General features: G+C 43.4%; 3 protein-coding genes across 7 annotated transcripts in view; 1 reads left to right on the plus strand and 2 right to left on the minus strand.

Moving 5' to 3' along the window:
- Positions 1–17,341, plus strand: part of LOC306778154 (membrane-associated phosphatidylinositol transfer protein 2-like) — a 36,904-nt gene extending 19,563 nt beyond the window's left edge. For 2 of the 5 annotated variants that reach the window (XM_079269558.1, XM_079269559.1), the window contains exons 7-25: positions 1,281–1,376; positions 3,784–3,885; positions 3,957–4,021; positions 4,953–5,197; positions 5,415–5,604; positions 5,952–6,071; positions 6,283–6,497; positions 6,589–6,758; positions 7,014–7,184; positions 9,294–9,458; positions 10,351–10,635; positions 11,149–11,297; positions 11,404–11,520; positions 11,672–11,788; positions 11,894–12,042; positions 12,822–12,971; positions 13,074–13,254; positions 13,465–13,593; positions 13,855–17,341. In XM_079269558.1, coding sequence (XP_079125684.1) covers positions 1,281–1,376; positions 3,784–3,885; positions 3,957–4,021; positions 4,953–5,197; positions 5,415–5,604; positions 5,952–6,071; positions 6,283–6,497; positions 6,589–6,758; positions 7,014–7,184; positions 9,294–9,458; positions 10,351–10,635; positions 11,149–11,297; positions 11,404–11,520; positions 11,672–11,788; positions 11,894–12,042; positions 12,822–12,971; positions 13,074–13,254; positions 13,465–13,593; positions 13,855–14,238 — 3,200 coding nt within the window. In that variant the 3' untranslated portion in view covers positions 14,239–17,341. Of the gene's footprint in view, positions 1–1,280; positions 1,377–3,783; positions 3,886–3,956; positions 4,022–4,952; positions 5,198–5,414; positions 5,605–5,951; positions 6,072–6,282; positions 6,498–6,588; positions 6,759–7,013; positions 7,185–8,140; positions 8,294–9,293; positions 9,459–10,350; positions 10,636–11,148; positions 11,298–11,403; positions 11,521–11,671; positions 11,789–11,893; positions 12,043–12,821; positions 12,972–13,073; positions 13,255–13,464; positions 13,594–13,854 lie in introns of all 5 variants that reach the window. The other 3 variants (XM_079269560.1, XM_079269562.1, XM_079269561.1) reach the window with 2 other exon arrangements.
- Positions 17,342–17,513: 172 nt separating this feature from the next.
- Positions 17,514–19,257, minus strand: arl6ip4 (ADP-ribosylation factor-like 6 interacting protein 4). The gene is made up of 5 exons (XM_079269563.1): positions 19,036–19,257; positions 18,632–18,940; positions 18,266–18,383; positions 18,118–18,187; positions 17,514–18,031 (listed from the first exon to the last, which is right to left on the minus strand). Exons 1-5 carry the CDS (start codon positions 19,193–19,195, stop codon positions 17,981–17,983), a joined length of 708 nt encoding a protein of 235 aa, XP_079125689.1. The 5' UTR covers positions 19,196–19,257; the 3' UTR covers positions 17,514–17,980.
- Positions 19,258–20,098: 841 nt separating this feature from the next.
- Positions 20,099–24,750, minus strand: mthfd2 (methylenetetrahydrofolate dehydrogenase (NADP+ dependent) 2, methenyltetrahydrofolate cyclohydrolase). The gene is made up of 8 exons (XM_079270456.1): positions 24,591–24,750; positions 22,774–22,958; positions 22,539–22,661; positions 22,087–22,239; positions 21,236–21,343; positions 21,055–21,147; positions 20,814–20,939; positions 20,099–20,718 (listed from the first exon to the last, which is right to left on the minus strand). The coding sequence occupies exons 1-8, from the start codon at positions 24,668–24,670 to the stop codon at positions 20,570–20,572; spliced, it is 1,017 nt and encodes a 338-aa protein (XP_079126582.1). The 5' UTR covers positions 24,671–24,750; the 3' UTR covers positions 20,099–20,569.
- Between the last annotated feature and the right edge of the window lie 337 nt (positions 24,751–25,087).

Raw genomic sequence — 25,087 nt, forward strand, 5'->3', positions numbered from 1 at the left:
TACACCTTTAAGCCTTAATTGTTCAGTCTGTCACCAGACTCCTGTCCACCTTAAAGGTTGCGGTAGACCAACATTAAACTGTTCCATATGTAAACACAGCCAGTTGTGATATTTGAGACTTGTCCACATGGCAGCGTGTACTGTATGTGAAGAATTCAACAAGCGTCAAGCTTGTGCATAGCCAAAGTAGCTCAATGTTTTTTCTGTTTGTATGATTTTTGTGTGTGTTTCTTTGAAGTAAAGTTATAAGTCTGAGTATCAACCCCCCCCCCCCAATGAACTATTGCCTCAAAACTCTGTAGCTCAACAGGAAGTATCGTAATAGCGCACTTCTAAGTAAGGAAGCAAAAAATGCCAAGCCAACCGAAAAGTCTATCCAACGAGAGGGAATAGACAACATTAGTTGTGGTTCAGTGGTACACAGGTGTATATACTGAAAGCTGAATAAATCAATGTCTACTGAGGAGCTCCGAGCTCAAATTGCTTTTCTGTCAGACGCCTGATTATTTGGAATGTTTTTACTCTACTTGACTGCACTTGCGCCTCCACATTTGCTGTACTATCCTGCTCACCCCTACAACTCTGTGTATCTCACCTGGGTTATTTTTAGCAGCAGCTTTGATGTCACAAACCACATGTCCGAACACACCCATCTCCAGTGTTGCCCCGACCTCAAGGCAGTGCCCCCCGTAGCTGCCAGTTGGAGCCATGACTCGCATCCAGTGTGCCTTGTCTCACCCCTGTAACTCCCCCCTTGTGGTTCTCTCCTGGGCTATTTTTAGCAGCAGTGCTGACGTCACAGACCAGAGGAGGCTGACGCTCTTCGCATTGAGCCTGCCCTCCTCTCCAACGCTGCTGTTTCCTCCTGTGCGCTGACAGCTACAGCTGTGCCCCCCTCTCACCACCCCAGCCCTTAGAGCAACACCCCCTCTCTCCTCCACACTAATTATGAATATATATATGAGGCATGGACAAAAAGACATGTGACAAACATGGCCTGATTTTAGTGTTGCCATTTTCCCCGGCTGGCATTTGATAGTCGGGGTGCCTTGTAGCTTATCTGTGTAACATTGGGCCTCACTTTTCACCCCCCCCCCCTCCCCCCACCATCTGTGATGCACCACAGAGACTGTTGCATGTTTATATAACACTGTGTGTGTGGGCTGGGGGAGATTGTGCAATGTTTCTTTGTCGTAGAGTGTGTTAAAAAGGGAAAGAGAGAGGCTGAAACACATGTCCCAAAATAACAGTGAATTTTTTGTTCATGTGCGTTTTTTCAGTGAGCCCATCCCGTCACAGCCTCTCAGAGTGGAGGATGCAGAGCATAGCTCGAGACTCGGAGGACAGCTCTGACGAGGAGTTCTTCGACGCTTATGGTAACTCCAGTTTTGATTTTCAATTTGAGTCGATAGTTGGATCAATACTGTTGCATTTGTGTTCAGTCTTCCAAGAACCTGCTTGTTCTCCTCTCCCCTGACTCTGCATGCATCTCTTTAACCACAGATGAGTTCTTAAGCTTCCCAGATACCCAGCATGCTTTGGGGCTGCAGTTTAAATAGGTGGGTGTGGTACGACATCCATGCTCTCTGCTGGATGAGAATGGCCGAGGACACGGGCCAGGTGTATCATCCTGTCGTCCAGTACAGAATTCACAGTTGTCTCTGTCCATCAGTCCCCATCACTGGCACACGCGCACACACACACACACACACACACACACACACACACACACACACACGATCCTTTACAGTTCATGATGCGTCCAAGCAATAAATGGGGTGAAATTGTTTCATTGAGTGATAAACATGATGATGAAATGAGAATAAAATTGTCATTCATTATATTGTTACTGATTCAGCTGCATTTGTTTGTTTCCACCTGTTTCCAGTTCAATAAATGTCTGCTCGTGTCATTGTGAGGAACTGGTATGATACCATTACACTGAACAGTGTTGACATCTGATAATTTATTGCCTTGCAATATTCATGTTTGTATGGACTAATTATTGCGTGCCTAACATTACATGTTATCAGATGAATGGATTAAATGCATGAGTACTCTGTCATTAATTAGTGTACATAACACTTTGTCTCAGTGACAGTTAATACAGTTATTACTGATATGCTGCTCCAGAGCCCATCTCAGGTTGTATTTGATTTAGTAGTCGTGTTTTATTCAGCCATCACACAATACAATAAATAAACCTATACACCATCTAGTGTACAATATGACTGAAAAGGCAGAAGCATAATGCTTATATATGCCTGTCCTACATTCTTATTCAATAAGTCACCCTCAAGAAAATAGAAAAGATCTTCCGACACTGCAGAGGCGACTTTATGAAGTTGGCAGTTATTTCATTCTGGTAAATAAATGAGGTTGGTGTATCAGAATGAAGATGGAGTGTATATGAACATGAGTGTGTGTGCGTTGGTGCCTGGAGGAATCGCATGATGGAGGTACAATAATTACATTTGGAAAGAGACTGACTTCGCTCAGATTGCCGTTTTACCTTTAAAGTTTGTCTGTGGTCAAGTTCCTCTTGTAGTAATCCTCTATTACAAACTCTTGAGAAGCAAGTTTTATTTCTGACTGTCGTGTTCCCCTTTTGCTGTTTTTAGTGCCAAAGAATAAACTCCTCATAGAACTCCTCATAGATGCCACATTCAGTGTGTCTGGTGTTGCAGTACTTACTCTTCAAAACAGATTAAAACGAATATATCTGCTACAATTACACATTTCTATAATCTAACTACTATACAACTTGCAATTGACGCTGGACTAAAACGTTATTTATTGATTTAAGGTAAAGCCTATTGATCATATAAATATCTCTTTACCCTCACACCTTATTGTTTGTCCAGTTCAACACTGAATTGTTATACATGTTTATAAATGAAAGAAATGAGGCAACTAAGACGATTACTGTAAAAGTAATAAGACAAAAAGTCCCTTGATGTTGAACTGCGTATAGGACACACTATCGCTTAGAAACTGATCAAATTAATGACAGAAGTCTTACTCTGGGGTTTGTGTTTCTGAGAGACTGGCTGCAATGTCCTGTTTGCAAAGCAAGTCATAAATGATTTCCAGTCACAGTTGTGTTAGTTATTTGTATTATAACTGCATTGGAAGTAAATTAAATTACGTGACATTTGTACATACAATTTTAGATTTGACTTCAAATTTGTAAACGCAAACTAAAGTGAACAGGAGACGGCAGCCCGTTTCTCAGAAATGAAGCTACTGGCAGTTTCACAGGAGAGAAAGTATGGGATAAAAAGGGATATCTGTCTTAGATCCTGCACCTTCTTTTTCAAATCACAGATTCATGTCAGTGGACATGCAGTCCATCAATTTATTTATGTAAATTCAAAAGACATACTCGTTCAAACCTCTTCTCACCAGGTAATTGTTCAGTAAATAGATTTATTTTCAAATCCATTATGGTAATAAAACTACACTACTTGTTGGCCACTGTCCTCCAGCTTACCGGTACACAGATTATACTTTAAACATGAAAATACATAAACGTATTTAATGGCCTCCGTCAAGTACTTATACATATTTAATTAGTGGTTTATATGACCGTGTCTTTTGGGAACGCTTGCCAAGGTACCTTCATGTTGGTCAACGTTGTATAACTGAAGAAGCAAATGTTACGCATATGACCCTGTCAATCATGATACATTGTTTATACTGTTGGTGCTACGACAATTTTGTGAACGCTGAGTGGTACATATACTTCAGTTGATCACGATTCATCTTGTGTCGCCCCTGCAGAGGATTTCTCAGACGAGGAAGTCCTCCCAAAGGAAATCACGAAGTGGAACTCCAATGACCTCATAGACAAGATTGAAGCGGCAGACGCAGAGGAAACTCCTGGTATGACGAACAGCACGAGCACAAAGTCATTCTGCCTTACTAGTTGATGTTCAGAATGTGTCTGTTTGCAGGTGAGCTGTTAAAGGAAATGACAGTGGATTATGAAAGAGCGACCAGTGAGGAAAGACTAGATGAGGTACGTGTGTTTGACTGTGAATGTTTATTTATGAAACACAATCCCAACCAGCAGTATCATGTCTGAAATACATATTCATGAAAAACCATCCATGGAAATTGCACTTCAGGACCCAAAAGCTTCACATGGTTTCATCATAATAAGCACAATCATTTGCATCAGGTTTTACAGTTTGGAGGATAAGAGAAGGGCTGTTTGTCCCTGAGCCTCTCTGTCCTCTTGTGTTCAGATGCGTGGCTCTGTTAGCGGCCAAACCGATAGCTCTCCCATTCCCACCATCACGGTAACAAGGCACCAGTCAGTAAGTACACATTTTGGCCCTAGTGCACTGTGGGCTACAGTAGGTCCACAGAGACCCCCGACCCCCCTGAACAAACCCAGTACTTACTGCCCCTGCTCTTTTTTCCCGCCGTTGCCAAAACCCAAATCCATGTGTACTCCTCAACCTCACCAACCTCTGTTCAACTTCTGTGTACTTGCAGCTGTGGCGTTGGGTGTACATCTAGTGCTTCTTTGAAAAGTTTTGTGTCAGACTTAAAAGACAAAACTGCACATGATGTTGTCTTTAATGTGACTGGTCCTCGGGAAGCCTTGTCGTCGCTTGATGTCAGTTGAACAGTTGTCCAGGTGGAGTGTTGGTCGGCTCTGTTCTGTTTCCCTTCATGGTTCCTTACCCCTCTCTGGTTGTGAAAAGAAGTTTGTTTGTTATTGTGCTGTCCATGTGACTCACAAATCTGACAAAACACAAATAGTTCCCGGCACAACAGCGAAGGCATTGTTGTTTATCTGTGATGTTCCCCACTCTGTAAGCATGTTGTCTTTGGTCGAGCGGATAAAAGGGATATCTTCAGAAGTAAATATATAATTTATTGAACATTCTTTTCCCTGTCATCCCCATCCGTCACCCTTGTTGTTTTGTTTCTGTTCTCAGGAGAACTCGTCCCAGCAGTGCCTGCAGCCTTCCAAGATCCATGTGCTGATCCTGGTTCTGCACGGAGGGAACATCCTGGATACAGGCGGAGGGGACCAGAACAGCAAGCAGGCCGACGTCAACACGATTAGTACGGCTTTTGACACAGTCATGCGTGTTCACTACCCCGCGGCGCTGGGACGCATCGCCATCCGCTTGGTACCCTGCCCTGCCATCTGTGCCGAGGCCTTCTCCCTGGTGTCCAAGTAAGCTTGCTAACATTTTTGCCACATGCTGCAAGTATTGTGGATACTGATTGACGTTTCCTGTTTGACTGTGATTGCTGTTTGTTTTTTATGGAAAGGATCCAGGTGCAGCTCTTGACAAGCACTCCCTCCTCTTGTGTTTGTTTCTTCACACTCCTCTGTGGACTGCCTCGATCTGAAAATAACTTCACAATTTCATGTTGTTCTTTTGCGACAGCCTGAGCCCGTACAGCTACGATGAGGGTTGTCTGTCTAGCAGCCAGGACCACATCCCCCTGGCAGCTCTCCCTCTCCTGGCAACCTCTGCTCCACAGTACCAGGATGCCATGGCCGCCGTCGTCGTCAGAGCCAACCAGGTGTACACAGACTTCATAAAGTCTCTGGACGGGGAAGCTTTCTCTGGCCGGGTTAGTTACTGAAGTGTAATATACGTTTTATCTCTGTGTTTTGTTGTTCTCAAAGCTATATGTACATAATATCCTAGTATCACAGCTGAGCCTTTTGTATGAAAACTTTTATAAAACTCTTATAAACCTTTTATATCTAAATATTAAAACCACATCATGGTATGCACCCAAAAACCACAAATTATTTTTACTGGGAAACAGCCTCTTTATGAGCATTTTCACTTTGTTTGTGTTATTGAACTGTGTTGGAGCAGGTGTATAGATATTTTAGGCAAACCTAAACCTTATGGATGTACGTCAAAAATATACATTTTATTAACTTTGTGTCTGACCATTGACCTCTTTAGGTGTGCCTCATTGGGGACTGTGTTGGAGGAATCTTGGGGTTTGATGCACTGTGCAGTAGCAATCAGACGGTTAATGAAAGCCAGAACAGCAGTCGCAGGGGCAGTGTTGTCAGTGGACAGGTAAGAGACAAAAATATGTTTGAACCCACATATGGTTTACTACTTTTTAGACTTGACATTGTTGTGACAAATGCATCAAACATAAATAGGATTGTATCAGAACTTCAGTGACAACGTTCCTTCTGAAAATATGCCCTTTTTATCCATCATATAAGATGTATGGATTGTGTTTTAAGATTTCATAACAAATCCTCCTGAATCACCCCCGCAGGACCAGGATCACCTCTCTCCTGGCATTATTGTCAACAGCGGGCAGGGGTCTGCCTCTCCGACCCTGGAGGGCAGCCGCCACCTCAGTCGCAGTAACATCGACATCCCTCGTGCGAGCACAGGTGACGACACCAAGCGACAACTGCCACGCAAGAGAAGTGACTCCTCCACCTACGAAATGGACACAATAAAACAACACCAGGCCTTTCTGACCAGGTGTGTTGAGCGTGAGATGACACAAATCCTTATCTGGGAAATAACCTCTCATTTCTTGTGTTATGGACATTACTTTTTGCTGTCCTTCCAGCATACATTCCAGTGTTTTGCGGAACGACACAGTGTCACGCAGGTCCAGCAGCAGCACTATGCTGGATGGAGGATGGAAGTTTGACTTTGAAGTGTCTGACTTTTTCATGTTTGGCTCTCCACTGGGCTTGGTACTCGCCCTGAGAAAGACTGTCATTCCTGTGCTGGATGGTAAGCTGATTTGGACAGATGTTGTGATTTAATCAGTGATAGCAAACATTGTTTATGACACAGTATGCAAGGTGGGGATGCAAGAATTGGCATAGTGACCTGTAGAGGGCATACCTACAAAGTGTTAATTGTATGTCTAGTTGTCCATACCAATATTTAAAAGCTAGTAAGATATCTGAAGGAAGTCTGTGGGAAGGGGTCCAGAGATTCCTCCCCTCTCCTCTCTCATATCTGTGGTTTGATTTCTCCCCCTAGTGTTCCAGCTGCGGCCTGCCTGTCAACAGGTCTATAACCTGTTCCACCCAGCTGATCCCTCAGCCTCCCGCCTGGAGCCTCTACTGGAGAGGAAGTTTCACCTTCTGCCTCCCTTCAACGTTCCCCGCTACCAACGCTTCCCACTGGGAGATGGAAACTCCGCCCTGCTGGGTGAGCCTTCTGCACCGATGATGAATAAAAGCCTCAGTGATGTCAATTCAGCAAATATCCAGTAATGCATTTACAGTTAATTAATGCAGTTCAGGCTTCACACACGGAGAAGCAAATGCAAAAATTCCCTTTTTATAAAATGGCTGTTTAATTTCTCCTTTTGATTTAAGATCAGCTGACACGTGAGACACTGTCCCGTTTCCCAGGGATGCTTGTCATAGACAACATGTGCCTTAAAGATACCTTCATAGCACACTACGAGTTCCTTCACACACACAGAGTAACCATTGACTCAAAGGAAAATTAAACATGTTTCTACTCTTTGTGCTTCAACATCTTTTGCGAAGCAGTTTATTCATTTAAATGTGCTCATAGTCCTGCTGGTGGTTCCTGTTTGGACACTCATTATTGTGGAGTAACCCTTACCGCCTCCCCCTACCCTTTTTAAACACATATCTGTCTTATGGTACTACTGAGCAGAGGATTTTCTTTTAAGGTTAAAATGCATACCTTCCACCACAGAACCAGGGCTTATAAAAGAGCCACATGAGGGTTTATATCTCATTAATCCTAATATCCTCAGCTCTGCCTTTTCAGAACAGATTAAGTTTTAAAGACAAATTCAATATCATTTTTGAGTTCAGTATGTTGAAGTGGTTTTATGACCAGCAGATTCCAGGGCATTTACAATCTTACAGCTGTGTTATATCACACTATATGACTGACTATATGACTGACTAGCAGTTGCGATTTAAAAGAAATGGGCTCGACTAAGAGCTTGACTCTGCTTTCTTGTCTCATGTTCAGTTCTTCTTGTTTCATGTTTTTTCTGTCTTCCTTGTCTTCTTTCCCTCTTCCTCTCTCTGCCTCCTGTCCCCATATCTGCATACGTGGCTCTCTACCTCCAAAACCCTCCCCGACCTCTGTCCCTTCTGCCCCTCCACCTCCCTCTGTAGTGGAGACAGTCCAGAGCAACGCTCAGCTGCTACTTGACAGCGGGCCTCCTCTGTCCCTTCGCTATCAGGAGACCATCAGCGAGACCTGCATCCCTGTGCCTGTGCTAAACTGGCAGGAGGGCTCCCTCAAAGCCACACCCGCCACTATGGAGTGTGTGTAGCCTCTCCCATTCACCCGTACCTGTCCTCACCCCCATTCACTGTGTCTCTTTTGTCTATTTGTTACAACCCTTCTTGCTGTCACGTCCAAGATGCTCAGATTTATACCTATCGTGTGTATTTTCTGAGTATTTCCATCTCTGTTGTTTCAAGAGTCAAGAGCTGCAGTCATGTTTCTGATAAATCAAATAGATAAAAACCTGATAGACCATGTTTTATCTAAATTACTTTGTGTAAGATAATCAGTACTGGTTAAATTCTTGGCCTCTTAAGAAGTCTCTAGTTAGACATAGAAATAGTACAAAATATTTACAACTTGTCATGGAAATACTTTGGAAAATCTAATAAGCATCTCATGTGGTGATACATTTAATTGTTGCCGTCACATGTTCATGTCACGTTCAATGTTTTCAAGCATTTGTGTTCGTGCTGTGGTTTTTATGTTTCAGTGTGTCTGCATCACTTCTATAAAATGTTATTATTGACGTCGGCAGAAGGTACATGTGTTTATACTATCATCCAAATTTCAGAGACATTCTGATGTGAAAATTGTGCTGCTTGCGATGTTGTGTTTGTATCGTGTACTGTACGTGGAGCTCTACCTATAAATCATGAACATACGGTTCCTGTGCTTCTTGTTGTGATAATGGTCAGAGGTCATCTCATCGATACACATCTCCAGACCTAGACTTAAAAGTCCAAAGGCTTAAACATGGTACTTGGCTATTCGATAAAAAAGCACCTTCATAAGAGATACTAACACATGGGTGTAACTGTAACACATTTTAAGTGTTTTATGTACTCATGCTCACGTGTTTACTGTGGCCGGTTCCACAAATCTGACCTTTTGGTTTCACATGTCCTCTGAAACCATGGTGCCTGCCGTCACATTACTCTGCTGCTGTCCTAACACACGTCTCCCCCCCCCCCATCACTGTGAGTTCCCCTTACCTGTATCTCTGTCTAATGGGATCTCCTTGTTTCGACTCAATAGCGGAATTTGTTCAGTCTCATGGTGGTGTCTTCATGGACAGTTCGTACCCCTCATCCCCCATAACGGGCCCCCTTTCCCAGGCCCAGCGGAGGGCCAGTGAGGTCAGCATTGCCAGCCAGGTCTCAGGAATGGCAGACAGTTACACTACCACCAACATAGCCAACAGTAAGTGTTCTCAATGCCAACAAGCCTGTCTCTCTTCCTTCCACTCACACAAACAGTTGTCTAGTTATTCCCCCTCTTTCTCTCTTCTTTCAGTCTAAATCTTCTCTCTAGTTCTGTCTCGTTTCTTTTTCCGACTTTCGTCCCTCATCTTCTCTCTCTCTCTCTCCCTCTCTCCCTCTCTTTCTCAACCCCGTTACTCTGACTCTACACACACCCTGCACTCCAGCTGGAGCGGTCTAGTCAGCCAGAGACATCTTTTTTCTACTGCTGCTTAGCAGAGAGTTTTCCCCACATTGTTAAATTTCAAAGTCCCACGACGAGCGAGCAAAGTCCTGAAGAAGAGCAAGTTTAGCGCCACTTTTCACTGTCTGTCCTACTTATCCACTGTCTAAATGTTAATGCAATGAACGAGTGCTGCATTTATCTAATGTGGACACCTGGGTCCCTCAGCCATTCCTGTATTGTCCACTCCCAAGTCAAGTGTTTGCGGAGATGACCAGTATTCTGTTGTGTTTTATGTGAGATTGTCCACCAATGTCCTCCCGTTCCTCACTATTTCACATTGTTACCAGAGCATTTATTTGTACTTCACATTACTGTTCTGCACTCTGCTGTTTTCGCACCTACAGCTCAACTCTGTAGATGAACATAAACTAATTACAACCAATTTTTGTTCATGTGTTACCAGAGCATCAGAAGGCTTTCAACAGCATCCGTGCCCTACTGCCTTTACTGTTACTGTACTAACAATCATTTTTTACCTTTGACATCCACAGTTCTTTTTAAGGCAGCCTACTGAAACCAGACGCTCTTCATAACAGTTTAAACTGTCACTTTACCAACATGAATCCATTTTTCATTCGATTTCTTTGTCTTTGTTTTCTCCCCATAGTCAAATCATGCCAAAATAACCAGGCCAAAACGTTCAGCCTTTTGTCCCAACTCGCCCTTTCATCACAAAACAAATTCTTCCTGAAAAGTCCTCCTAAGTCCCGTAAGAAAGCAGAGGCTGACCCGGCCGAAGGATCTCCTGATGCAGATGTAGTGGCAGAGCTGGACAGTGAGGCTAGTGACAGTCTAAGTCCCACTAGCCAGTACGACAACTGCCTGTCAGCAGGGCTGGACTGTGCTATATCTGATCTGGTCTCACTGGACTCCCAGGCTGAAGTGGACCAAGGTATTTTTCTAAGGGGGGGGGGGGGGGGGGGGGGGCATCTAAAAGCAATGTGAGGCTGCAGTTCTTTTCTGTTCACTGTTCTATACTGCGTCACAAGCCAAAAAGTCAAGGCTTTTTCCCCCCCTTGTATTCTTTCAAAATGTAACTCACAAGGATTTAAGGGAGTCATTTCTATTTCCGAGGTATAAATCCACACTTTTCCAAATCCATCATCTTTAATCACGTCCATACTAACATGAATAACAATCTTCAGTTGCTCATATAATCATGTGTCAGTTCTAACTATCTTTCTTTTCCTTCTGCTCTTGATTTTCCTGTTGATTATATACTACAGATGTTCTTTTTAGCTGGAAAACTGCTGGGATCTTTGATGATTGTGGTTCATAATTGAAATCATCCTTTTGCTCGAGCTTCAGGGGTGTTTGCACCTTTGCGTGGCATCGCATACCTCTCGCTGAATCATACAGTTTCACCTTACGTGTCTGCACCCTATTCACTCCATTCCCATCGCAGTTGCGGCTCGTTGGTGGGGCACAAAGCGGCTGGACTTTGCCCTGTACTGCCCCGACGCTCTGACCGCTTTCCCCACGGTGGCTTTACCGCACCTCTTCCACGCATCATACTGGGAGTCCACTGATGTGGTATCTTTTCTCCTGAGACAGGTGAGTCAACATCAGAACACCTGCCACTCTTCGTGGCCTGTTAATAAGTGACCAGCCGGTCCTCTTAAGAGATGCTGAGGATGACTCATTGAAATGTGTCCTGTAGGTCATGAGGCATGAAAACTCGAGCATCCTGGAGCTCGATGGAAAAGAAGTGACTGAATTCACCCCCTCAAAACCTCGAGAGAAGTGGCTCCGCAAGAGGACTCATGTGAAGATCAGGGTGAGCATCAGATCTCTCATCCATCAAATCTCATCAAATAAGGAAGAAATATGTTATGCGAGTCATCATCAATAACTTTTTCTTTTTTTTTTCCAAGTGTCGTGGAGAAAATTCCATTTCAGCATGTACCTTTCTTTCACTCCTTTGACAGAACGTGACCGCTAATCACCGTTTGAATGACGCAGTGTTCACAGAAGACTCCCAGCAGGTCGTGACAGGCCGCTTCATGTACGGCCCTCTGGACATGGTCACCTTGGCCGGGGAGAAGGTGATCTCCCCTTTGTCACCACAACAGCGCACACATAATCATTTCAGTGGTTTCAGTAATGTCTGTGTAGTTTGTGCTCATGTTTTTTTTTTTTATCCTGTACAGGTTGACCTCCACATCATGACCAAGCCTCCATCAGGAGAATGGATGTTCTTCAACACAGAAGTGACCAACAGTAGTGGCCGTGTGTCTTTTGTCATCCCAGAGGACAAACGTCTGGGCATCGGGGTCTACCCTATCAAAATGGTTGTCAGGTGAGATTGCGTTGACCTTTTCACACCAGACATTTTGACTTGTCATAGTAGGAAAAGCACAGGTGCTAATAACAATAACGAGGTCACTGTTCTGCTTAAACATCACAGTTAATCATGAGAGTGTAACAGTGAGCCAGCATGCACAGAAGCAGGACCCTAAAACCAAAGAAGCTAAATGGAGAGGATGATATTATGATGGTGCTAATGATTTTTCCACAATTTGGCGATAATGTGTGTGTGTTTATATATATACAGTGTGTATATATATATATATATATATGTGTGTGTGTGTGTGTGTGTGTTGAACTGTTAATAGAAAAAAGGTTTGTATTTATTATCTGAGAAGGCTCAATCATCACAACAGAATGCGTACAGTGTCAGTGAGAAAGTGAACGCGCTTTCTTTATACAGAGTGAGCAAAGGTTGGGGCCGATGGCCGATGTTACAGACATTTTGGTCTCAGACTGATAGAAACAACGATGAAAAACAAACAGCCAGCAACTAAAACAAGCAGCAGGTCGGCCTTGGCGCTGGAACATTCTCATACAACACAGTTAGTTGTCTTAGGAGCCGGCAAGGGTGAATTATTTTTTACCTGAAAAGGGCCTTTCCCAAACGCTGATGGCATGTCACACTTTACTGAATTATCCAGGCTTTGTGTGCATTTTATCAAGAAGCCTGGTTTATATTTTGGTTTTCGCTCAGTTTGTTGTTGTGTTTCAGTGTGCTCAAATTAAATGTCACTTTTTCTCACTCTCTGTTGTTCCTTCACTTCTCAGAGGCGACCACACATTTGCCGACAGCTACTTGACAGTTATTCCACGTGGCACCGAGTTTGTGGTATTCAGCATTGACGGGTCATTTGCTGCCAGTGTGTCAATCATGGGCAGTGATCCCAAAGTGCGGGCAGGAGCCGTGGATGTTGTCAGGTACCGAGCTGCTCTTCTTCCATCCCAGTGTTCTTGGGTTTTCACAAGAGTCTCTTTGCTGTTCACGTCTTAATTCTATCCTCCTGTTCCTCCTCATTGCAGGCACTGGCAGGATTTAGGCTATTTGATCATCTATGCCACAGGACGACCAGACATGCAGAAGCAGCGGGTAGTGGCTTGGTTATCTCAGCACAACTTCCCTCATGGCATAGTCTCCTTCTGCGACGGCTTGGTCCATGACCCACTCAGACACAAGGCCAACTTCCTCAAGTCCCTGACAGAGGTTAGACTGGGAGGAAGGGAGGACGGGGGGGGGGGGGGGGTCTATGTGCAGTAGTACCGTAGTTTGTGCATGTGTAGTGTTGATTTTTGTGGAATGAATGAGGAATTAATACATTTAGAGGTGAAAACAACAATGCTGACATGGTATTACGATGAGAGGAATATTAACTCAGTCACCAAGAAATACTGCTCTTCATTTCTTTGATTCCAGCTTCACTTGAAGATTTTCGCCGGCTACGGATCAACCAAAGACATCTCAGTCTACAACTCCATTGGCCTCCCTCCCTCCCAAATATACATTGTCGGTAGACCCTCCAAGAAGTTGCAGCACCAGTGCCAGGTACCATTTGATTATGTTATGTATAACGTGGGGAATTGATCTTGCTTTTCAAATAAATATTCAATTTACTTATTTCAAGGATGCTCAAGTAAATACCTAAACCTCAATGAAAATGATTTAACATTGGACCCTGGTTCGGTCTAATACTGCCACTCTTACAACCAATTAATAACTTATTAAATTGAATGAATACATATCAATTAACCAGAACGTAAATCTTCTCAGATTCGTGATATTTGACAGCATGTCTCCTCTCAACAGTTCATCACAGAGGGATATGCGGCTCATTTGTCCCAGCTGGAGTACAGCCACCGCTCTCGGCCAGCTAAGTCCAGCAGCGCACGCATGGTCCTGCGTAAAGGCAGCTTTGGCTTGGGCGCCAACAGTGACTTCCTAAGGAAGAGGAACCACCTGCTGCGCACCATCTCCTCCCAACCAACGCCCAGCTCCCCGACAGGCAGCATCCACAACAGACCGGAACGCACACAGAGCCAGTCGGACGGCGAGCGGCTGGAGCGGGAGCGGCTGGATTGCGCTCACAGCTACAGCCAGGGAGCAGCGCAGCGCAGCATGAGCATCACAGCCAGCTGCTGGGGCCGCAGCAGCAGCACCAAGCTGGAAACAGGCATCCTCAGCCCCAAATGAGATGAGGGAGACAATGTGAGAGTACCTTAAAAATATACAGGGCCGAGGAAGAGACCCATGACGAAGAGAAGTGCAAAGAGTTCAAAACAGTTGGCTTGCACTAGGTGCTACAAACCACTCTTTATAAACTAATGCCAGTCACACTCAACATAGATATTTATGAACAGAGGCTATGGCTATATTTATTATACAACACACACAAAACTCAACAGGCATTTCAAAGAGCATCTTCCTTAAACAGGAACCTGGCACACAAATAGACAAAGCTGACATTGTAGGGATCCAGACTGTTTCTACTGTTTAATACATCTTCATCAGTCTTGAATACAAGCTCAGTTCTTTTCCTACAGCAGACTTTTAGATTGGTGATGGTTACACATACAAGCACCCCGATGCTGTACACTTACGCAAACAACACAAAGTGGTCACAGACCGCCTGTATCAGGTCCAAGTTTCTGATACTGCTCTGTAACTGACTACTGCCACTGCAAGCACAGCAATTACGATAGAGATCAACGGCGAGTGTAATGGTTTTAAAGTTATGTCTTTTTAATGAGATAATAAGATGTGTTCTCAAGCTAAAAATCAGGTAAAACTGGACTGGATGCGTTTCTTTTCCCAGTGTGACCAAACAGACAGTTAGCGGAGACGTATATTTTAAAGATTTCTTTCAGGAAAACATTATTTATAACATTAAAAAACAAACAGATGTTTTTTGTGTAAGCTAACAATAGATGATTTGATTAAGATCTCCTACTTGTTTCATATAGGACTAAATATGTCGAGCTAATGTTTCACCACACAGTCCAGTTTTGCTTGTTTTCTAGTCGCCCCTCAGAACAAAGAACCATCCAGATATCACATGCAGCAAACATGCTACCCTTTAACTACGGCTGCAGCTGAAACTGTTCCTGGGATTTTTTAGCATTTGACCACATCTCACCGTACCGCGCCGCTGAACCTTCCTGAATCAGCCGCGTACAACTCGGCTATTGGGGAAACCCCTGCTACTGTGCGGTTAATGTGCCAAAGTAAACAGTATAGAGTAATATGCTGTACACGAACAGAAGGGACATGATTACGGTCTCCTGTGTACAAATGGAATAGATTGTGTAAGTATGTAGTTGAACGGCTTAACGAGGCTTGTATATAATTGTTATATTACACTGCAGATCTGGTATCTGGTCCACTGAAGACCGGTTTCAAGTGTCTTCTTTACTCTGGGGGTAAACACCACCTCATTCAGGATACACTTTAATGATTGATGATAACTCTTCTTCTTTAATATTATAGATATTTTAAAATGTATTGATTTTGTGAACAAAGTGTGTTTTAAGATTACTTAAGCTATGTTGGTTTTAATTTTTCTTTAAACTTTAGTTGCAGCAGCCAAAACTCAAAGAGGTCTTTGCCTGGCACAGTATTGTATTTCTCTTACGTTAACTTACAGATCTGCAGAATTGTATCAACAGAACTGCTATCTTGTGTCATATATTGTATGTTTATTATCTATTTTGGAAATTTGGGATATGGCTTCTCTCTGGTTATCCCTCAGCTGTAAATGAGGCGTTGAACGTGCTTGTAGATAATCCTCCTCCGGTTAAGGTTCCTCTGTTCTGCTGCGCCTTTAGAGGAAGACAAATCTGCAAATTGTAAATTCTGTACAAAATGCTGTCAGAAGTAGGAACACAGAGCTCAGACTTACTTAACGCTGTTCGCCATTTATCACTGAAATGGGTGCAGATGTGTGATTTATTCATTCAAATGATTTGGCCCTCTGACAGGCATGTAGAGAGCTGACTGCAATGGACCAATATGGGCTCAAATGAAAGGGAAACGTGCAATATTACTCAACCGCACCACAAGATCAAACGGACTGTTTATGGAATGTTACAGCGCATTGACAATCAGCTCGACGGGCACAAAGTCTACAGACGTCAGATCACAGAGGGAATCCGAATACATCTTATTACTCAACAAACGCACAGGGACACATGCAACACTTTTAAAGACCATTACAAAAAAAGTAGGGATCGCTCACAGAAAGTGCCACTTAACCTGATCGGTCTTAACTGATCGACACTCAGTTGTCAGTTGATTAGGTACACCTGTCCAAATGAGTGCTGCCTTCATGAAGGTTATCATTTTTTTAGAAGAGGATCAATTTAATGGTGATTTTGAGGCTGTAGTTTGTGATGCTGTTGAATTGTATTGTGTTATACTGAAAGGTGTTTCTAATATTTTGTCCAGCCCTTTTATATCAATGAGGGGAGACCTAATGCTAAATAACTGAGTGTGCATTCTTATGTATAGGTACCTGTGACTTCCCGAATCAGGGCTGATTATAGCCACCCTGGTGAAGAAAGGCGCCATTACTAACTGTACTCCAGTCCCTCTGCTTTTTGACCATTTCAGAGATCTGGCTTGAAGCCATATAAATAAAACTCTTTCAGAGGCTGCTGATTAAAGGACGGCTGTTTGTAAATCAATAGTAATTAGAAAAAAAAGAAATGCAATGCTGTAAAACATGCACTCATCTAAAGCTGGCAACTACTGAACCAGATGTCCTTTCCCCCAGATTGCCTGGATATTAAAACCCCCAATAAATGTAAAGAAGAAGCGGTGCGGTTGTCTGTGAAGTTTGGATTCTCTGGGCAGACAGTCGCTATGATTCTGCTGCTGACGCACACATTTCCTTTTTCTGCCTTACGTCACCGTCGTGTTGCGAGGCCTACAATGAACGCTGCTCACTCCTGAATTCACTTCATGAGAAAGGACAGACCGTTGACTTTGTGGAAATAGAAAAAGGGCCATATTTGCTTCAAAGGCTTTGGCTTGTTTTCACTTGAAAGGAAATGTATAAAGCAGAAATCTATTTGAAATATTTCACCACCATTAGGCAAGCCGTCGCTGTCTCAAGCTCTGTCCCCGGGTTAATGCAACGCCACCACTGTTACATCAACAGTTAGCGTTCATAGGCTGTGTATATATATATGCAACATACCTTGGTAAATACTTTCGTTGTACAGGGTGTGTATCTTGTAGGTTTTGGATAACTTCCTTTTATTCATTCCCTTGTGTTTTTATGTACAGTGTATAAAGAACTACCGGTACCAACTCATTTCAGCCTTTTTTCACAGTCAAAGTCATGAAGAAGAATATGGTTCAGCTCCACAGCACGTCTCTTCAGAGAGCACGGATTATTCAAATATAGGATCATTCACTGCAGTTGACACAAACTGTTTATTTTTCAGGAATCAGTTCAATCGAATGCAGATTTGTTTAGAGAACCAAAGAGAAAAAAAACTGAGACGTGACGGTGAGTAGACATCTACGAGTGGGCGTAGAGTACGTAGCCAAAAGAGTGTCCACGCTTAAACCAGCTTCGTATTGTACAACACGAATCACTTTATATAAAATGAAAACATTTGACTGTCAGTCTGATTTCAGTCACGTCATCTGAGACATCTACAGAAAACCTCACTGAACAAAACACATTCATCATTGAATATTAAAACTATCTTCCTTGTGCAGAGTTCAGTCGACACAAAACAGAAGTCGCTCACTAACAGAGATGTAATAAGGCAATTCAGTACGAGACACTGTATTTTATCTGCATTAAAAACATGACGAGTGCATGTCCCTTCACTACTGTTCAGTGAAATCACAAGCAACCGTTGGAGATGACGCTTCAACGTTCAGCTTGTTGAGGCTCCGCTCCTGAAGTAGATCACGTCATCTTCTACCGGTTCACTTTCCTCTGGAATTCTTTCCCGTCTCCCTTGGTGGATTGCTGTGGGATGAATGGACGTTCACCGTTAGATATAAAAGGGAAGTCTTTGTTTATTTCACAAAGTTAGAATTGAAACTCTCTTGTACCTTGCTGATGTCTTTGTGTTTTTCTCGGCTGACCATCTCCTCTATGATCTCTCCTTCTCCTCGCACCAATCTGGAAGAAAGAAAAAAGCAACCCTGAGCTGTAGAATTTATTACAAGAACATTTGTTGACATTTGTTCGCTGGCTTACCTGGTGCGTCCTGTTTCTGGGTCCACCACCCTGCGGATCACACTCTGCCTGGCCTCGTACTCCTCTTTGGTGATGGGCCTCTTAGTGGCGAGTCGGGCCTTCTGCTCGTCTGTCATCACTGCAGAGGAAACCGAATAGAACACACTACATGTGACGATAATAAGATGATAAATACTGTGAATTCATTTGTCAGTCGTCTCAGATGTTGCCGTTGATCATTTAGACTATAAAACTGAAAGAAACCATCACTATGTCTCAAAACCTGAGGATAGGTTCTGCAACAATTTGCAGTTCTGATCCTTCTACATTATTTCAACAACCAGATGTGATAATATACAAAAAGCTCAGTGTGAAGTAATGTCCCACCAGGTCCGAGCTCCACTGCCCCCTCATCACTCTGCCACACCTCCAGGTAAGATGGAGGCTTCTCTACTGGAGGACTGGGCAGCAACACCACCTCTGCTTTCTTCTTCTCCTTCTTCAGCTTCTTCTTCTCCCTTTTCTCCTTTTTCTTCTGTTTCTTCAGCTTCGCCTTTTTCTTCTTCTTTCTCTTGGCTTTACTTTTCTTCTTCTTTGTCTTTTCGTCACTCGACGACGAAGAAGACGACGAGGAAGAAGAGGTGGACGTCGAAGAAGAGGAGCTTCTTCTTCGCTTCTTCTTCTGTGTCGTCACATCTGAGGGAAACAGAGGAGGAAGTTGAACAGAGTTATATGATAATACCACCTTTGTTGCAGTCAACGCTTCCTACTTTTTTTTTAAAAGTTCCAACCTTGACTTTTGAGTGATGTTTTCTTTGACGATTGGCTTCGACTCCTGCTGCTGGATGAAGAAGACGATGATGATGAAGAGGAGGATCGTCTTCGTTTCTTCTTCTTCTCGTGTTTCTTCTCTCTGCCAGCTCTGTCGGGTGATCTGCTGCGATCCATCATCGAGACAACTAACTCAACAGAAATCCACACGGGCAGCCTGGCTGAGTAGAAAGCGGCTCTAGTTTGCGGAAGTGTGTGCGTCTTCAAATGTCTTCCGTCTGGGGATACAATTCAACTGTTCCTAGTTCCTACGTCAGTTTACCCAACACATGAACATAGTTTAAATATGCTCAGTTATGGGGAACCAGTCACCATATATACAGTCTATGGTAACCACTCAGAACCTACACTACAACTATACTTCAACTGTGTATATCTGTACTTAGTTAACATTTGAAATAGAAAGTAAAACAAAAGTGCGATCAGTGGTGAAAGTTTGAAAAGTTAACGTAATCATTATGCAGAATGGTCTCTTTGAGTGCTATGTTATTATTTAGTACATTTTATACAAGTGAAATGAATCCATTAATGACTCCCAAGATAGAAACAAGATTTTACATAAATATGATTCTTGTCAGTAAAAAAAAAAGACGAAAAAATCATATTGAATTTAGCTTGCATGGAAATTACTTTTGTCCAATATAGGAAATGCAGTGCAACATTCCTGTACAAGCCTATTTAGCTGTTTGGTAGGCAAAATAAGTATCAAATATATATAAATATGTCTACTGCCGTGTCGTCCTTCTGCTTTTAATATCATAATCTATGCAATGACAAAAGTCCAAGTAGAGCAGATTAGACCGGTTCATCCTAAATCTCATATGCAGAGATAAAAAAACACGCCAAATGAGTCCTCCCTATATGCCTGTGGTACCTCCCACAGCACTGAAATAGAAACGAGAATTAAAAGGAAAAAAAAATAGAGTAAGGGGTCAGCTCAACGATACTGTAAAGAGTGTAAGAGCACAAAATCACTGTTGTGAGTGAAGAGGCAATTGGTACGCACAGAAAGCATCAATAAGAGAACATACTTCCAATATTTATTTCAAAATTTTTACAAAGGCAATTGTGAATCTTTAAAGCTTATTTATTGACAAACAGACGTGTTCCTGATGTTAGCCCTCGTCACTCTTGGTACATAAGGCTAAACTAACGGAAAGAAGCACAACAGACAGGCCTCAAAGGCTCTGTTTCAAATGCTGCATCCATGCGTAAATAGTATGTCAATGTGGCAATAAATGAACTAGTTCATGATTCCTTGAAAGTCCAACGCAAAACATTGCATCATAAATACTGAACTGTAAAAGTTGCAGCTGCATGAGTGAATGTAACAGTCGGAACATGGCTGGACTTTAAGTTAGGCCAGATGTCAGCAGGAAGAGAGCCTTTAAGCTATCGTCTTTCCAGTCCATGTGCAAGGAGAACTCGTCAGGTTGCTCCAAGTAACAAATGAGGGGGTGGAATGCGTCGGTCGCTTGGATTTTCTTTAGCCCATTAGGACGCAGCCGCCATACGGATCCTCTCTTGGGGATATAACAGAACGTTCTTAGCCGCTTTGATAGTGTTCTTCATTAGCATTGCCACGGTCATGGGTCCCACACCTCCGGGCACAGGGGTGATGAAGCCCGCCTTCTGTCTCACGCCTGAATATAGGCAGAAAAGATATGTAGTTACAGACACCAGAGACGGCAAGCATGTCCATGCCAGAAATAGGATCACGTTCGCCGTCCAGTCTCACCTTCAAAATCCACATCGCCAACCAGTCGGATTTTTCCGGTGACCGGGTCCTGCACTCTGTTTATTCCAACGTCGATCACCGCTGCTCCCTCTTTGATCATGTCTGCGGTAATGAGGTTTGGAATCCCTGATAGATCAGCAAACACGCACGTTACAGTTAGACAACAGGAACAAAAATTAAAATGTACTTCAGAAAAATGATTTTTAAACGATTTAAACATTTTCAGAACAGGGACACAAACCTGCAGCTGCCACAACGATATCTGCGATTTTAGTGTGTTGGCGAAGTTGATCCTTTGGAGTGTAACGGTGAGAAATAGTGACCGTGGCATCGCCTGCAACAAGAACATTTAAGATTGGTACCGCGTATTTGAACCCTTCATCTTTAAATGCACGGACAAACAAATATGAACAGTAACCAACCTCCGGGCCTCTCATGACGGCCGTCCGTATGCAGTAACATGGCGATGGGCATGCCCACGTTCTTGGAGCGTCCTGCAACTACAACATTCTTCCCAATAGTAGGAATACCTGGAGGACAAGAATCCAAATAGTTAGTTTAGATAGTTCGTCCAGCGGCGTTTCAACCTGAGGATAGGGCTGGCCGGTATGAACAAAAATGCATATCACGGTATTTTGTAAGAATCTGGCAGTTTCACGGTATCTCATGTATATTTTTTTCCCGCGTTAAAGCATTAATTAACTAACGCCGAAAATAACCGGCCGGCCAACCGGCCAGCGTGTTTTCCGTTCTGTCACTTCCGGTTTCCTTCACCTACATTCCCCTGGGTCCTAAGCCCCTCCATGTACAGCTTCTAATCACCCTCTATGTACCAACGTACATTTATAACAAATACCACACATATTACGATAATCAGCGTTGCATACGTGTCTGACCAAAATACCTTTTGTTGTTCAGTCTGCATCGCTCTTTTCTGTTCTTTAAAGTAACGTTACTGGAGCGACAGAGCCTCTCCCAGCTGTTAGCAGACTGTTGTTAGCGAGCTGTACCCAGCATGCAGTTCGGCGGTGAAATTTTATAAATGTACAATTATTAGTGTTACAAATAGTTTGTGTGAAACTGTTGAGTCGTGGTGTTTTGCCCTATTAAAGAGCGTTAGTTGTGGGTTGTTAATTGTTGGTATAAAGTTATAACCATGACTAGGGTTCCCTCTCAATACAACTAGCTCTGACTGTAACTGCTCAGGAAATTAAAACCAGTACACCGCCCAGCCCTACCTGAGGATTAAGTAAGCGATCACTCTTCTTGTTACCTGTGCGTTTAATAATTTCCCAGACTCCCCAGGGAGTGGCAGGGAGCATGGCGGACTGATCCAGGCACATGCGACCCACATTTACGACGTGGAAGCCGTCCACATCCTTGGTTGGGGAAACTGCGTTGCAGATTGCACGCTCATCAATGTGATCTGTCAGAAAACAAAGACGAGCTACATTCAGGACAACTAGATCTCTGGGGTTTAGTTCAAGAACACAGGAGTTTGTAAAAGTTCACGGTTGCAAAGTGTTTTACCTTTAACAATAAAGAAAATCCTAACAGTTTAGTGCTGTAACACGCGCTGCCAACACATATTGACTGATACTCGCATACACGGACAGTTTCAGTCAATGCGAGGTCTGTCTTGCCCGATAACAACAACACATAACTCTACAGATACACAATGCTCATTGTTGATCTCTCTGCCCTAGTGTTCCACTTTCTCTGTACCTGGCAGAGGCAGCTGGACCAGCAGGCCATCCACACGATGGTCTGTGTTGAGTTTGTAGATCAGGTCCAATAACTCCTCCTCACTGATGTCTGAATGCTTGAGAATCGTCTCACTAGAGATTCCTGTGGGAGGTTGAAGTGAGAAAGCAACTCAAAACACAGCCATTTGTTCTTATGTTGTAGAAAAGTGGGGTCGACACACACACACACGAGGACTGTAGGGTTTTATTCTTACCGACATCAGCTGCAGCTCGTGTCTTATTTAGGACGTAGGAGTGACTGCCTGGGTTTTCTCCCACCAGAATCACACTCAGATGGGGTCTCCTATGGCCGGCTGAAACCCATTTATCCACGTCGGCCCGGGTCTCCTCTCGAATCTGTCGTGCTAGTTTCCTTCCTGAGATGACCACCGCCTCCTGTCTGAGAGTTGGGCAGAAAAAAAAGACTGGAGTCAGGACAAGTAGTGTCTCGGTCGTTAGTCAGGCATAGAAATAAGGGTTCAATTTGTCATGCTCATTCTAATACTGCAACTATTATAGTCACTATTTTTTCAATTTATTTACTCGTTTAGCACACTGTACTGAGCCCAGTGTACAGAGCCAAAGGTTTCATTGACTAAATATGATCACAAGCCACAGAACACGTAGTTCTGGAGAGGTAATTAAACGATTCAAACGAACGCTAATCATTTAACAGTCTTTCAACTTGAATATCTGAATCAGTTTTACTCCATCAGAACAAACTTGACCGCCTTGGTTTCCATCAAACAGACACCTGTAATCAATCTCAACGACCCAGTTCATATTCTAGCCTCTAAAGTTAGACACGGCACGTCTCCACCTGACAGAGTCGTACGCTTCACCAGCACTTGTACTGTAGAGTGACACCACCATATGTTACAGCCCAGCAAGAGAAGTCAACGGTGGTTTACTGTAAGTAGTGGCTGGCCGTCAGGGCCTGCCAAGCCTTTTCTGCTGGCTAAAACAGAATCACAAAGTCGTAGCTATTTTATAATTTTTCTTAAATACACGACATGTATTATAAGTTATCAAAATATTTTTCCCATCATCTTATTTTCTCATTGCACAGCTACTGTCTTCCTCAGTTGCTCTGCTTCCAGTGCAGCTTGTTTTAAGTAGAGCTTTTATCCAATCAGATTTATACAAACTGGTTGACCCGTCTGGCTGCTTTGGTTGCATAACAAGAAAGCAGTAGCTAATAACAGAGTAATGAGCCATCAACAGTTATGAAACCACGCCATTATTGTTAGGGTTTTGTGCATATGTTGCTATTTTATCTTTTTAGTATTATTCTGTACACGTTACCTGTTGCTGTGTGCATTTCAATGCAACGTCTGTTGCGTTTATGAGTGATGAAAGTGAGTCAATGATTTAAAGTTGTATCTTTGTTGTGATACATGGTAATAACTCATGCATGACTTGTCATAGGTTTTAAATGATATACCTTGTGCCTTTGGAGCTGCAAGTCATGTGCACGGGCCACACGGGGTTTGGGTTTTTAAGGTGTGTGTGCGACATTAGATAATTACATTTATCTCAGTCATGCTGAACTGCAAATCTGGCAACGTTGTTATAACATGTCCGAAGTGTGCATTATTTATGCTTTTTCTAATGATCGCATGTCATCCACAACCAGCACGAATGTGCATGTTGTTTTCCTTGTGTATAGCCCAACACCTCGGTCTCCAGCTGAAACCTGGGTCCTGAAACTCCGGGTGCAAACCCTGAAGCTGATTTCATCAGCCAGCCAACCGCTGCAATGTTACCGGCATACCGCTAGGGGCGCACCACAACGTGACCAGCTGCGGACATTTAGTACAATACAAATCAAGCAGACCCTGCATAATAAAACGCAAGGTATCCCATCCGCGCGAACACAACACCACAGGAGACCGGCGCATTCAGAAATATAATACATATATCAATAAACATATCGTCTCATGTTGGAGAGGAAGGCGCCGAACATGCCGTTAAAGTAGGACTGAATTTACCCAAATAAAAAGCAGATTTAAGAGCTGGTGGACTCACTCACCTCGAGGCGGTCGTGTGCAGTTTACAGACTTGATGCTGGGAGTGTTGGCACAGTTTCCTGAGAGCCCTGATCGTTGCCATTCTGACCGGCTGAGAGGAGGAAGAGACACCGCGGCCGCTTACGTAACACACCACCACCCGGGCTGACAGAGCGACGTCTGTGGAGGAGGGAGATGTGGGGCAGCAGGGCTTTTATAGCCCTTCCCCCTACACGGGGTGGCGCATGCGTCACTGTTATCTGATGCCACACCGCTTACGCATTAATAACACTGTACGTTTCCAGTATCACGAACCGCCCCACGGGGGTTGACATGTAATGTGCAATGTTTTTTGGGGCCCATTTATGGCCGCGGATATCCATTTTTTCAGACAGTTCATAGATTGGTTCAATGAGAAAGAGTGTGATTTTGCTCTGTAGTTTTGCTAGCATTCAGGATATAATAACACAAGAGACAGAATTTCAGGGTCATAGTGAAATTTGACAACACAAATATGAAC

The sequence above is a fragment of the Melanostigma gelatinosum genome (assembly GCF_949748355.1).
Source record: "Melanostigma gelatinosum genome assembly, chromosome: 6".
NCBI lineage: Eukaryota > Metazoa > Chordata > Actinopteri > Perciformes > Zoarcidae > Melanostigma > Melanostigma gelatinosum.